Raw genomic sequence first — 14,456 nt, 5'->3', positions numbered from 1 at the left:
TAACATTGTGTGGAGTAGGAGAGCACCCATTGGCTCCACTCCAGCTGTTGCTTCCCCTGCCAGTCCTGACCACACATCAGGGGAAGATCTGAGAAATGTAGGCTTTCCACTGGATTCAGAGGACATCTCCACATGACATTAGTCACATGATTTAGAATGTCCACACAACAGCTTTTGGAGTGGCATTGATGCTGGGGGTGACAGGAAGTACAACCACCTGGAGTTTTTAACAATCAAGTCGAGTATAAATTTTATGAAATAAATAAGTACAAGTGCCTCATGCTGCCTGTCCTTTGCATCTCTGCCTCATGTGAAAATTTTCAAGTCTTCATTTCTTTCCCCAGTCCCTAGCCTGTCCCTGTACTGTAGGCATACTCTCTTTTTTCAAAAGGTGCAAGATAACATTGATAAAAGATTCCACGTCATTTCCCGCTGCTTCTCCTTTGTCAAATGATTTACCATAAATTATTTCTCCTGCTATGTGAGAATACAGATTTCCCCACTATAAAAGACGTTTTAAAAGGATTGTGTGTTTCAAAGGAACAGCTGATAACAGAAATTGCAAAGCAGCTTTTATGCAAAACCTCTCGATTTTATTCTATAGTCAGCTTTCCTTTAAGCTTCTATTAAGTACTTTTTTCAGTGCAAATACTGGAAGAATGAGCTTTTAATAACCTTTGTTGTTCATCAAATGTATTCAAATAATTTGAATGTGTTTCCTTTTTACCCCAGCCACATTTTTAAATAGCGGTGCTGTCCTATGTATTAACGTTTCCATTGTGTTTTATTGGTGTTAAATTCAGTATTTATATTCAAGAATGATGGATTTAGCTGTATTATTTTTAAATAATGAGTGCGTTGCAGAAAAGCAGTTCAGGGGTATCATATATATCCTGCATTGTTTTTCAAAATAGTTAGTTGCATCATTTGGGTCTAAAAGATATCTTTATCCAGCAGGTTGTTTGAAGGTACCAATGGCTAAGCATCACTCTTGGCATACAGTTGCTAATTTTAGACAGGGTGGACTGATTTAAACCAAGGCGATTCAAATTATTTAAATAAGCAAGGAAAAGGCTGTCATTGAATCAAGTTTCCCATTTATATTTCGTCTCATATTTCCTAAAGTGTGATGCAGATCTTACCAGTAGACCATGTTCATTTACAACTAGTTAAAGCAGGAATAGGGGAAATGTAGCCCTCTGGATGTTAGACTCCAGCTCCCATCATCCCTGACCATTGGCCATACTAGCTGGGGCTGATGGGAACTGGAGTCCAACAATGTTTGGAGAACAACAACTTCCCTATGTCTGAAACAGAGCATTAATTATACTATTGTTTCAGTTTTGCAACCAGGCCTTGCCTCCCATAATCAAACAATATGCATTTTGCATGTTTTTCTTTTACCAATAGAAAGAATATCTTTAAAATATTTCCGTATAGATTCTTTCTGAAACTATGCAGATGACAGTTTGCAAGGTTAACAGCACAATTCTGCATGTTTACTTAGAAGCAAGTAGCCTTGACTTCAAAGGGGCTTTCTTCAAGTAAATGTGTTTATGGCTGTATCCTAAGGATAGAAATATAGGAACCTTCACACCCGTACAATGTGGACTTCAGTTCTTCTTTCCAGTATTGCTCCTTTCTGCTTCACTTGCCCAGCCGCACCCTCACGGGGCAGTGGGAGGGGGGAGTAGCAAAAAAAAATGAAGTGCTTATGGCTGATAGATCAAAGCAGGACTCATTGTTATTGGGCAGACTAAAGCAGTTTATTTTCATCTGGTGAAGATAAAGTGCCTATGTTTGGTAGGCGGAGTGTAAATCTTCATTAGTGAGAAACGATCAGCTTGGTTTTTCATTTACATATAAAAGCCATCTTTATCGGGTAGAAGACATGCGGTTAGAGATTGACTGTAGAGTTAACACACCACTGTAACTATGAGTTTGCAAAAAAAAGAGAGAGAGAACCTCAATAGGCTCCTTGGGTTTGGCAAAGGAGATGTACAGTAGTTCTTCCACCATTGGCCATCCCACTCACTTGCCTGCATGGAATTCCTTGTTGCCTAGAGCAACCAGGCTAGTTGATCAATTCAAGGGTGGACAAGCATGCCTGTAGCCTCATTACTTAATGTCAAACTAGATGATTATGAGAAACTTAGTATTTATAATTTAGTTATTTTTCATCTAAATACCTGTGTGTATGGAGTGGTATACCAATTTAAAAAATAATAAATTAAGTTTTTAGATTTTAAAATTAATCATCCTTTTTTTAACCCATTCAAGTTTTTAAGGCAATAATAGTAATTCATTCTCTCTGTCTACATCTCTCTCTCTCACTTTCTGATTCTCAAATATATGTTTGTGACATTATTTTATCCAATATTAACAGGTTTCAAAGTTGACTAACATGCCAGTAACTGTTTGTGTTTGGCACTGCTGGATCTTTTGCAAAGTAGATTGCTTTACTTGAGGTTTATTTTTACCTTTCAATGTACTTATTTGTAATAGATTGCCATTCTTTCAATGCAATAAGAGCTAGACTGTAAATCAGGAAAACAATTGCTTTGATAGGCAATCATTTTCACCACCACCACCTTGCTTGCCATAATAATTTCAGATTTTAAGCAGCTCTCAAGTTTTTATTTTACTGACATTAGCTTCCAGCTTCTTGTATGTTGTGTTGATTGGCTCGCTATGTATCTGCCCACTCACAGGTCCATTAAGTATAATTTTCTCCCTTTTTTGAAACTTGACATGTTTTTCAGGTTAGGGTATACCAGATTTGCACTAAACAAGTAGAGAAGAACTGGCTTTTGGGCAAGCAGGCTATACTGATGCAAGCTTAAAACAGCAACTCAAGAGGGCAAAGGGTTTGAACAGAACCCCATGACTCCAACACCACCAACACTCCACATTGGGTGTCTCCTAGCTTCCAGCCAGGTTCCAAACTAACCCCACTCCCAAACTAGGTTCCTTGCCCCTAAAAGCCCCTTGCAGGTTTTATCTCCTTCCTGTCCTTTTCTAGCCTTTTAGGAAACACCCAGGCCACTTGGGGTCAGTAGGCACACCCCTGGCACCATGGCATCTCCCTTTGCTTACTCCCTTTTCCTTGGCAGTTTCACAGCAGTAGAATAGAATTATTTCCAGTGGTTTCTGGTTGGAAGATCACCTTTTCTTTTACTAGAACCCATATGAAAACAACCTTACGTGATAATGCAGTACTTTGGTATAGCAGTCGCCATTTTCATCCCAGAAGTCTCGTGGGAATGACACTTTGTCATCACCTACTGTCGTTCCCAGATAGATTCTGGCAGAAGAAAATGGCTGCCAGCAGCCTGCTGGGAAGAGCTTTGTTTGCTACCTCGGGTAAGTCCCTTATTTTTCTGCCCTTCATGACCCTCTGTCCAGAAGACACCACCTCTCCTGTTGCACTGCTTACAAAATAAATGCGGTGAGGGGGCCATTTTGTTCAACCAATGATGCTGCTTGATCAAAATACCCATCCATTCTGAGAGAAGCAAAAAGAGAGAGAGAGTTTTTTATTAAGGCTAGCAAAAGTTCTTAGGGGTATTGGACAAGGCTGCCAGTTGTTGACTTCAATAAGGGCTTGGCAATAAAATTCATTGAGTGACTTTGGGCAGATTCTGACAGGGCTGTGGATACAACAGTTGCTCTGCCATGCAGTCTGTTCCCCGCCTCCCCAGGACAGAACTGCACTGCCCAGAAGACAAGTATTTTTGCAATGAGATATTAGAGTACAATTAAGACTGTGATGTAGAAGTTTTTAGAGGATAATCTACAATATGTTCTACAATTATTTCTTTTCATTTATGCTAAGGAAATGGTACTTTCTAGGGAAAAGGTTTCCTACATGGTAATAGTCTTTACGGTTGTATATGCCAGGGAATGAAGACCAACAAAATCTCCCAACTGTTGGAGAGTTATGGGAATGTGCTTTGTTACAAAATTAAGCAGTTATGTGCATTTGAAAGAAAGAAGACAGAATGTGAATACTTTTAATAGAAATTGTATATCCTTTGTTAGCTTTCGTAATAATAATTCATTCTTCTGTAAGGCGATCAGCTTGCACAACGTAAGAACTTCTCTGCAACTTGATATACTATTAATCAGGCTTAAATACTTCTTATTGATAGAGAAACGTATAAAACAGAGGCATCCAATAGCCTCCTGAAAACTGCAAGAAATGAGCTAGAGACGCACAGCCTTTCCCATCACTGCTGTAATCAACAAACGACCCTCCATAGGAAAATGCCACAACTAGCAGACTTGTAATAGGATAAAATACTCTTTGTGAAATATCTGTCAAGCCAAGTGAAAGTTCAGTAGCCCTCTGGGAAGTGAGTGCAAAACAAAGCTGACTCTTAACATTCTGTAACGTTTCCAGAAAGACCCCCAAATTCAGCTCAGTCTCTCACATTATTTAATGAGCCCTTGCTTTTTATCTCCTGAATGGCAATATGTGGGAAAAGTATTTCCCTGAATGCACATTTTAAAAATGAATCGCTTCCCATATTTCTATAAGTGGGCAGGTTCCGGGTATGTTATATATAGCACTTGCTGATAATGTTATCAGATATTTCTTCCCATACTGTATTAAGGGGGGGAGGGGATAATGTTCTGGTTGACAATAGCTAGTGAATGCACTGCAACCTTTGAACTCTGAAGGTGCTTCCTGCACTAAATTTGGATTTTTCTTAGAATTTGCAAAACTGCTTTGAGGAAGAGTGGAGAATTTAAATAATGGTTCAGAATCTTATTTCTAGACACATTTTTCCTGGATTTGTTGTATAGCAGCTATGCATTTGTTATGTTGCTGGTAATTTGAATTAGCCCAAGAGCAATCACAGCAGTCTAAAAAGGCTTTCTTGTAACAATTTCTGTGGAAGAAATCTGGGGAGCGGTGAATTAGAATTTTTTTCTTCTGATTTGCAGCAAACCATGGTTTGTCATTTCAACAGAATGTGGCAAACTGTTGCATGCAAACCATTCTTTACAATCAAATTGGGATACCAAACCACAGCTAGATTCTCATTTGAGATCCTAGTTTTATTGTAAATTATGGTTTCCATAAACCATAGCTTGCCACATTTAGATGAAATGAAAACGTATGGTTTAGCACAAATTTGAAGTAAAAGCTTCAAATCTGCTCCCCTTGTGTTCAGTGGAGAAAGGAAGGGGAAGGAGGAACAAGTAAGCCTACTTGGCTAATTCTCATAATGACAAACCATGAATTACTGTTATGTCTGAATTGAGGCAATTACTCTATTGCTGATGCTGTTTGCATCACAGTAATCGAGTCCAGTGTCTCCCAGGGTTTTGCTTTAAAACAACAACTACACACACACACACACACACACACACACACACACACTCATATAAAATAACGATATTCTGAAAAGTTCTGATATACTCAAAACTACTCTTTCTTTCTCCCAAACCTTTGCTTATCTTTCCAAGATACCCAAGTATACTTGCTTTGCCAAAGAGAGTCAGAGCTCTGTAGGCCCTGCAACATTTAATGGAACTTACTGAACAGTTTGAACAACAGAGGTGGTCAACTGTGGCTTTATGCTTAAAAAAGAAAAAGGAAAACACCCTCCTGGTAGCATTCTAATAGCCAAGGTCCTCTTTCATTTGCATGCTGAACTCTACCCATAGCTGTCATGTGTTAAAGTGACAGTGTGCAGACTGCCACCAGATGCAGAAGATTCTTCATACTGTGATTATTGTTGTTTTGTGAGTATTCAAAGCAGTGTGCGAAACCCAAAACTACATTGACTTCTGCATGTGGTGTTGGTAATGCAAGACTGCCTCAGTGTATGTGGCAACACAACTGGAATTCAGCAAAGATTTCATAAATACTGTAGTGATCTTGTGGGTCAAGGGAATTGGCCCTCAGTGGAATCTCATGAGTGAGGTTTTGCAGGATCTTCAAATAATAGCGGAGATGTGTACCACTCAGATTATTAATGAATGTTGAGCAGTCTCCATAGGCAGAACGTTTAGGCCCATCAGACACTCCGCAATACACAGCTAAGCATTTGGAATTGCACAAAAGCATGTTGCCTAGAGGGAGCCTTGCCAATTTTCTTTTCTCCTACCGATGCAGGGGAGGCATTTATAAATGGAAATAAAGATCCAAGCCACAGCTTCCATTTCTCGCAGACGTTATTTGAGCCGGGGGATGCGAATGAAATACAGTATTCCTGTGGTTATTTGCATTGCCTATTGTCTCATCCATCATAAGTGTCTAAGAATCGATAATGAGCTTGCAGCCAAGTTGCAGTAGAATAGAATTTGTCCTGACATTTAGGGGACTCAAATGGAAGCTGACAGGATGCGAAAGACCCATTTTGTTGAATTTAAAACCACAAACTGCGGAACAAGAAATGAAGATACAGTGAAGGAAACCAAATCAGCTGTGTCTCCCTGCGTTGGTTTGGATTGTCATTTATGGTAAAGATTGGCTGGGGGTAGCCGTGGGATATGGAGGACTAACACACCTTCTCTTTATTACAGCCTCAGCCTGCCATGTTTATGTACCATGTTTGTGCTGTGGTTTTATATATTCCTGTGTTCTCTCTTTCCCTTCTTTCCTCATGTTCCCCTTCCCTGTGTTTGGCGCTGCACACTCTGAAGTTCTTCCAACCTCAGGTACTGTACCAAGCTGGCAGACTACACAGGCATGATGGGGCAGTGTGAGCTGAAGGCTTGGGAGCGCTGGCATTATATAAGCATGCACCAAGTTAACCCTTTCAATGGGGGAGAGAATGTATAGACAGATGCATTGGCAGATAGCCTACTCTTTCTGATGTAGGGAATGGATCCATTGAAAGGGTTGACCATAATGTTTGAGCTGCTATTGCTGCTGCTGCTGCGCATGTATGCATGATAGGCTTCTGCATTTTTTGTTGCTGCTGCTACCACTTAACAACACTGAGATACAGAGAAGTTGCATGTGTTTATGCACAAAGGGGAGAACTGAAGGCTGTCTGTGAATGAAAGATTCAATCTTCTGCATACATGCAGGCCAGAGGCCCCATCCTCTGCTTGCCCCATTCCCTCAAGCTACATGTGTTAAGAGCATAAGAAAAGCTTGCTGGATCAGGCCAAGGACCCATCTAGTCCAGCATCCTGTTCTTACAGTGACCAACCAGAAGGTGAAGCATCCATAGGAGAGTTGCTCCATGAGTGGACCAGGGTGCTTTTCCAGGGAAAAGACATCAGGTTGCCTCTCCCTACTCTAGATCCTAGTGTTAACAACAGTCTATAACATGGAAGAGGCATTTTTAAAAAGAAGAAAAGATCCTCACCAGGTTGCATTTCAAAGTTATGTTCATTATAGCACCCTAACCTATAACCTGAGAGCAGCTATTGTTTTCCACTATAAAATTTTGTCTAAAAGTGCCCTAGTTTTGGAAATGTGTCTCTCTAGAACAGCATCCATTTTTCAGTTGCATCATAGAAAGGTCCACATTTGCCTTTGGTCACAACTGGAGGTGGGAGTTGTTTTGTTCTCCTGAGAATGTTAGTCAGACACAAAGCAATCCCCCCCCCATTATTTTCCAGGGGTTGTCTGGCTGACAGGCAAAAGGGCAGCACCAAATTTCTTTTGACAGCAGATGCCAGAGACTGTCTGCTGATCAGATTGCAGGTGTAAGGAGCTTTCTGTAGCCCAGCTTGTGGAGAACCAAAGAGTGCCCCTGAACCCTTGTGTCCCCAGCACTCAAAGTTTGTTCACCGCAATAATAAAAACAGGCCCCTTTTGGCTTGGGAAATCTCAGTTGGCAGGAGTCACAAACACAGAACACTGGGAAATGAGAATGCATTTTGGTGCCCTTGGTATTCTGGGGTTAGTTGAATCCTGGGCAAGAAAAGGCTTCACCCTCCCGTTGAGCTTACAGAAGCTGCTACATTCACAGGATGAGAGAGAAATAATTCACTCTCTAGCCTTCTTGCCCCATCTAAAGTCTTTGTTTGCATTGGATTTGAATATTCTAGTAGGGTTTGGGCTGTATTTCCTGCTGATGCTTTCCCCTGCCATATTTTGTTGTAACTATTTAATTGATATTACTTTGCAAACTTACTTTCCTTATGTATAGATCCTCCCTCCTACCTTTTTAACTGTATTTTTATTCCCAGCAATACAAAGGGTAGCAGATTGATCTATTCTTGATCATTAAAGAACCAAAATTATATTTCTGCTCTAGGATAACCAAGTGCCCACACATTTTGGCTCGGGCTTGGCAGGGCTTCCTTGTGAGTAAATGTGCATCAGATCATGCTTTTAAATTGGATCGATATACATTTTTGGATCACAATACTTTTTTTGCATTCATTACTCCTCCCTATTATAATTATAATCGAGCCATGTCAAGTTGATAGAGCTCAGAAGAACCTTGAAATACAGGGGATGTAATCCAGCTGCAAGCTGCAACTGTGAACCTCATTTTAAAACATGGGCAGCACCTCTCTCTGTCTGTCTGTCTCTCTCTTTCTTTCTCTCTCTCTCTCTCTCTCTCAGACATGGCTGAGGCTGGCACCCTTGAGATCTTGAAACTCCATGGAGTTGACTCATTTGCCTCTATTGCTGAGTTGGTCCTGGAGCTTGACAACCAATAATAACATAGGAAGTTGCCTTATACTGAGTCAGACCATTGGTCCATCTAGCTCAGTACTGCCTGCACTGATTGGCAATGGCTCTCCAGGGTTTGAGGCAAGGATTTTCCAAAGCCCTAACTGGAAAGATCTTGTATTGAACCAGGGACATTCTGAATGCAAGGTAGATGTTCAATGATTGAGCTACAACCCTCCTCAAATTTGCCGCTAGTAAACTGTGATTACTGTATTTGTGGACCTCTGATGTTAACCAAACTCATCCCTGAACAGCACCAATAATACCTGAATCTAATCTAGGCTCTATTTGAGCATGTATGAATGTAGCATTATATAGGCCAGCTTTGGCTTCACCCTGACCCATGTTTTGTTTGTGCAAATAGCAGACAGATTTTTACTGCTTGAAGTCAGACACATCCCACCTTGGAAAGGGAATCGTAAGGTTTTTGTTATACTTTCCAGAAGAACTACTGTGTAGACTAGAATCATGAGATCTAATAATATTAACAATCAAAACTGGAAAGTGTCAAGAAACCCAAGTCTGACAATTTAGGAGACATAAAATTGATAGAACCAGAGCAATATTCTGTGCAATGTCAAAACAAAAAAGCCTTTTACTCAGACTCTAAAGCTGACAGTTGCCCTTTAGTCTAGCATATTTTGTACTGATGTACAAACTGAATAGAACAAAGCTGTACATTTAGATGGACTGAAACTTCAGGGGTTGCTGGACCACAGTGTGAAAACAGTTGCATGGCCTACATAAAAAGGGCCTGCCTGTCCAATTTGGTTTAAAAGGATGCCAGTCTAGCACGGCATACATTAAAATTATTAGCTCTTATGAGTGGTGTTTTGCAGCTCCTACAGAGTAAATGCATGTGTGGTTGCCAAGATCCTATGAATGTTGACATGTGCACTATGAGCAAAAGGCTCTTAGTTCCATGTTTTCTTTATGATGTGATATTAGCCAATGTATGAGCTAGACCTAAGGTTTACATTAGGGACAGGGAAGGATTTGACATTCCTCACGCACACTTAGGAATCCAGCAGTGTGCTCTGATAAAAGAAAGTGGTTTATTAGAGTTGTCTGCCTTGCTCTCCTGCAACCCTGATTTAAAGGATTGTAGTTTCATTTGCTAAGGATAAATCTGGATCAATTTGTTTTTTGTTATGCAGTACAACTAGTCCATAAGTGATTGATTCTGGCTCTTCTGCTAGAGAGAGGCAGTTTTGCTAATGTGTAAGAAGTTACAACTAAAATCACAGAAAGATCTGACTCTTGAAAGAATAAGTTTTAGAATTTTTGGTTCTGTGCCTAAGAAGCATCAGCCACTGGTTTCTGTGGAATAGGACTGGGTAGCACATTATTTGGGCTGTTGCTTTATAAACTCCACCAAGTTTATAAAGCAAGCTCTTGACAAATTTCTTTGTCAAGAAGAAAAAGACTGGATGTCCACTGGTAGAAAATAAAGAATTTGCTAGTCTTTCCCCATATGCAGAAATGGGAGATAAATGCTTCAAAATCAAGGGTAGGGATTGACATGAGGATATTGGCTTGTATTCAATGTCATGCTAAGTAACCAGCTAGCCAGCACAAGGATTTACACGGACAACAGGACTTTCTTTCACCTCTCCATGCATGGCCCCTAAATCTTTCCTGCAGGTTCCCCCACTCTCTGGAGCATATTTGCAGAGGGTACAGAGGGGCAGAAAGTCCTGTTGTGCAAGCATAAATTCTTACGCCGGAGGGATGGTTACTTAGTGCCATATTGATACAAGCCTAAGATGATTAGCTTTTCAGCAGAACCATATTTCAGTCCTCACATTTGTGGTTCATTCAATTTGGCACTTATATCACTTACTGAATGACTACATGTCTGCATATTTATTTATTTGTTTGTTTGTTTTGCAGTCGTTAGACTTGGAGCAAATTAATGGGTTATTTCTCTTTCAATTTCCTCACATTGCCAAAGCAAGGGAAAACTCTCCTGGAAATAGGTTTGGCTCCCCATCAGTGTTTATAAAATATTCATCCAGCCTTCCCAAGCCTACAAGTGCTGTACACACACTCTGGGAAGGCAGTTCTTGTTAACAGCCCATTAGAATCTTCTTTGAATAATTAAATAATAGTACGTGTGTGTCTAGTTGTTTCCTTTGTGCATGGCAGTACTAGGGCTCTAGAAGTGTACCGGTACTTTTAAAGATGCAGCACTAGACACATTTGCCAGGGAGCATGTGTCATTGAACTCCCTTCTGAGTAAACATACATAGAGATTACACCAGGGAGCATGTGTCATTGAACTCCCTTCTGAGTAAACATACATAGAGATTACACTATTAGTGATAGAGAAATTTCAACTGAGTTCCATGCCTTTCTAGCAGTTATTTCAGTTTAGTAGGATAAAAGTAAATGAATGGATGCCTGTTCAACATTGAAAACTGGAAATGTTCAGCATCTAGTAAGGAAACATTTCTACCTTGAGCCTTTAAGGTGCTACATTTAATTTTAAGGGGACTGGACAAAAAAACAAAACAAAACCTGCTGAATTAGAAGTTATTAACACATTGAGTACCATGTGCATTGGTTTAAATAAGGAATATATGTGGTTATCTCACTACCAAAGGAAATTGTGCTGTGTGTACCTATTGCTTGCTGTTCTGGCAAATAGAGGTCATCCTCCAATTATCTAGAACAACCTTGCTCTCAGACTTTGCTCCTTGCGTTTCTGCAGCTTTTAAGCCTCAGCGTGTTGTCTTGATTTTCCCTTCCTCTTATCCATCACAGATAGAATGACTGTATATAAAGGTCAGAACTCCTGTATAAAATAACTTGTATTGAAGAGGCTCATCAGGTACAGCTTTTCTTACCCCTCCGTAACGACCTGCACCTGTTAAAATTCCTTCTTCAGTCCAGCTATTCTAGGTACATGAGCATTGTCCTCCTTTGCATCAAATTGAAGTTTGGGTAATCAGTATGAATGCAATAGATCTCTGTGAAATATAGATATGTCTCTCTTTCTGCATACAGATTCCCCACCTTCCCCGTTCAGCCTGTATATTTGTCGAAGCAGGGTCAGTAATAATACGCTGAATTTAATTAGGCAGAGCCTCAAATTCTGTGTTCTCGTCTCTGCTAATGAAAGCAGGCAGCATTTGTATCTGGGTATAGAGGTTGAGACTATGAACATAAGTGGAGCCCTTTACTCTGGGGAAAATCATTACTTAGTGAGGGTCTCTTGGTTTCATTTACTTTTAGCTAATCAGTTAGAAAGCTGCACATCTGTGTCTTTCAGCCTGCTTTCACTGACTCTTACACCATAGCAATTAAACAGTCTCACGGAACATACCAAGGCAATAAATCCAGACATGCTATTCTATAAATTGTGTAAGAAAAGCCTGCCTCTAGTGCACTTGGTTTAGCTGCATCACTGGCATCAAGGGAAGTGCACGGTTCCAGCAAATGCTTGTCACTCCTTGCCAAAGTTAATCCTTGCTGAAGGGTAAATTGTGCACAATAGTGGTTAGAGCACTGGATAGCAAACTTGCTCCATGACACCCTTCCTAAACCTGATGCTCTACTGACAGGACCTGATGGGAATTGTAGTAAACATATATATAAATCACCAGGTTCAGCAAGGCTAATTTATGGACCCTTAATAGGATAGATGGACAGAAATTCAACGTTATTCCAGCATTCCAGGGACACAGTTTTATCATACAGCTGCAAATGCAGGTTTAAGCAAATGACAGATGGATGTATTAAACATCAGGTTTTGATAGAGGCAAGCGAGCCAGTGGTTTCAGCTGACAGCACCTTCAAAACCAAACCCACATTTGATGTCCTTAAAAAACAGCTGAAATACCTGGCCATGACTATCTGTTGGGACCTTAAAGTGGCTGAATGGACATTGTCTCTTATGCAGCGTTCTGCTGCCAAAATAGTCACCTTAGTGGGATCTATCTTAAAATCAGATTTTTCCTTTTAGTATGTTTTCAAAGTTCCCCTCTCCCCTGCGGGTTGATAATGGTTACGTTACCCAAGTGCGTTAGAAGAGGGACAGGATTTCAAAGTCCTGAAGTCCTCATTGTGACACAAGGAGGGTTATGGCTCAGATGCTGCTTCCAGTACCACACACTGTGTGCTTGCACAACTCCCTTAGATGGCTGCCCAAGTGTCCATTGCCCTTCACAGTATGTCTTTGTCACTCCTCATATGCAGCAAGGCTCTGCTTCTGATCAAAGGCTCCCTTTATCTTTAAGCCCGCAGTGCACTCTCATTAAAGGGTTGGATTTCAAATGAGAAGCCAGTCCCCTCCTTCGCCCTTCAGTACCCAGCAGCTGAGCTTCTTTCTGTCATGTGTTTAATATTCAGAAGCAAATGAAGGAATACCTTTATTAGGATTAGGACCAAACCCACGCAACCACTCTCCAGTGCTACCCTTTGCTTCCATCTTCCTCCATCTGGCCAGTTTAGGTCTTTCTCTTCCTACTGCCACAGCAGGGAACCTGCCAGCATCTGTTAATCTAATTTCATATCCATCCAAACATGAAGCCCAAAGATTGGACATTTTTTTTTGCAGCTTTATCTTTATGACAGCAGGGCTTGATTCCCCACCCTCTTTTAAAGTAAACATTCAGCAATGGTTGCCGTAGTTGTGCTATACAATGCAGTTGTGCTACCCCAAGATAATCATTTTGGTGGACCTGCTTTTTGTACTAAGTACTTTCTGTGACTGCTGTTGGACCCAGTTAAAGAAGAGTAGCTCCGGTGAACACCAGCTACCTTAGGCCACAGAAAGTTCTAGGAATTGCAGGAAATAGCTTTTTTGCATCTGAGGAAACATGTCAGGTGAAAAGCGGAGTACAGTTTTAAATGGTGAGTGAAATCAGAAGCTTCAGGAAGAGAGCTCAGTAACAAATCTGATTCCTAATAAAGATTAAGGGCTGGGTTTTTTCTCCACAAAAAAGTAAAGGTTGCATCTGAAGTGAGAATTGTTCCATGGCTGTAGTCACACCCTCATGTTCCTTCAGCCAGAAAATGTTGGCATTCTGGGCATGGGTAGCCCTTTCCTGGATTTCTTTTTCAGGGCAGGGTATTTAATGCCTAGTATTCCACAATTGCAATTTTGTGGTTGTCTAGGAGACTAGAAGAGGAATTACGTGTCTGCCTGAGCTACTGCAAACCTAGTTGCTGCAATGAAATTTTGCATGCAGCTAATGATTGCTGTCAGGACAGTACTTTGACTTGGACTCTGCATTGGCCAAAGCTCTCCTCTGAACTGCTTGCACCCATCAGATGGAAGTGTTGGGAAACAGATTCCTCCCAAACAACCACCACCAACCCTCCACACAGAAAATAGGACAATGCTTGTTCACATGTCACACAAAGATCCATTTTGGATCTTTCCCGAGTCAGAATATTTATTTATTTATTTATTTATTTATTTATTTATTTATTTATTTATTTGGCCTCACAAGAAAAGGCAGCTTCTTTAGTACATTATTCCAGAATACTAGCTGAATAATGCCAATCTTGTGTAGCCAAAAAGTGCCCCAAACCTAACAACTCTACCACTATAACGGTAAGTGCAGAAAGGCCCTAAGAGAACTCAGACTCTTCCACTTTCCCTCTGTCATATTCTATAAAGTATACATGCTAGTTTTCCTAAGCTTGAGTTCCTTGGTTATATAATGCACTTTCTCTGGGTTTTTCTTCAGTGTTGTTTGACAAATCTTACACACTTTAAAGTGACTTTATTGCATTTGCTGTGCTTTTGCATGAAGGTATGAAATGCTATCGCTGTGGCATCTGCTGTGATGTT

The 14,456-nt window shown here is 40.6% G+C and overlaps 1 protein-coding gene across 13 annotated transcripts in view; it reads left to right on the top strand.

Moving 5' to 3' along the window:
- NFASC (neurofascin) overlaps nucleotides 1–14,456 on the top strand; it is a 177,334-nt gene that overhangs the window by 133,953 nt on the left and 28,925 nt on the right. For 4 of the 13 annotated variants that reach the window (XM_081193373.1, XM_081193378.1, XM_081193380.1 and 1 more), the window contains 2 exons: nucleotides 3,298–3,363; nucleotides 6,658–6,672. The exons of 6 other annotated variants lie outside the window; for them this stretch is intronic. In XM_081193373.1, coding sequence (XP_081049499.1) covers nucleotides 3,298–3,363; nucleotides 6,658–6,672 — 81 coding nt within the window. The remainder of the gene's footprint in view (nucleotides 1–3,297; nucleotides 3,364–6,657; nucleotides 6,673–14,456) is intronic. 3 more of the 13 variants (XM_081193379.1, XM_081193381.1, XM_081193375.1) reach the window with 1 other exon arrangement.

This window comes from Podarcis bocagei (assembly GCF_964188305.1).
Source record: "Podarcis bocagei genome assembly, chromosome: 5".
NCBI lineage: Eukaryota > Metazoa > Chordata > Lepidosauria > Squamata > Lacertidae > Podarcis > Podarcis bocagei.
This window is presented reverse-complemented; position numbering and strand designations above follow the sequence as displayed.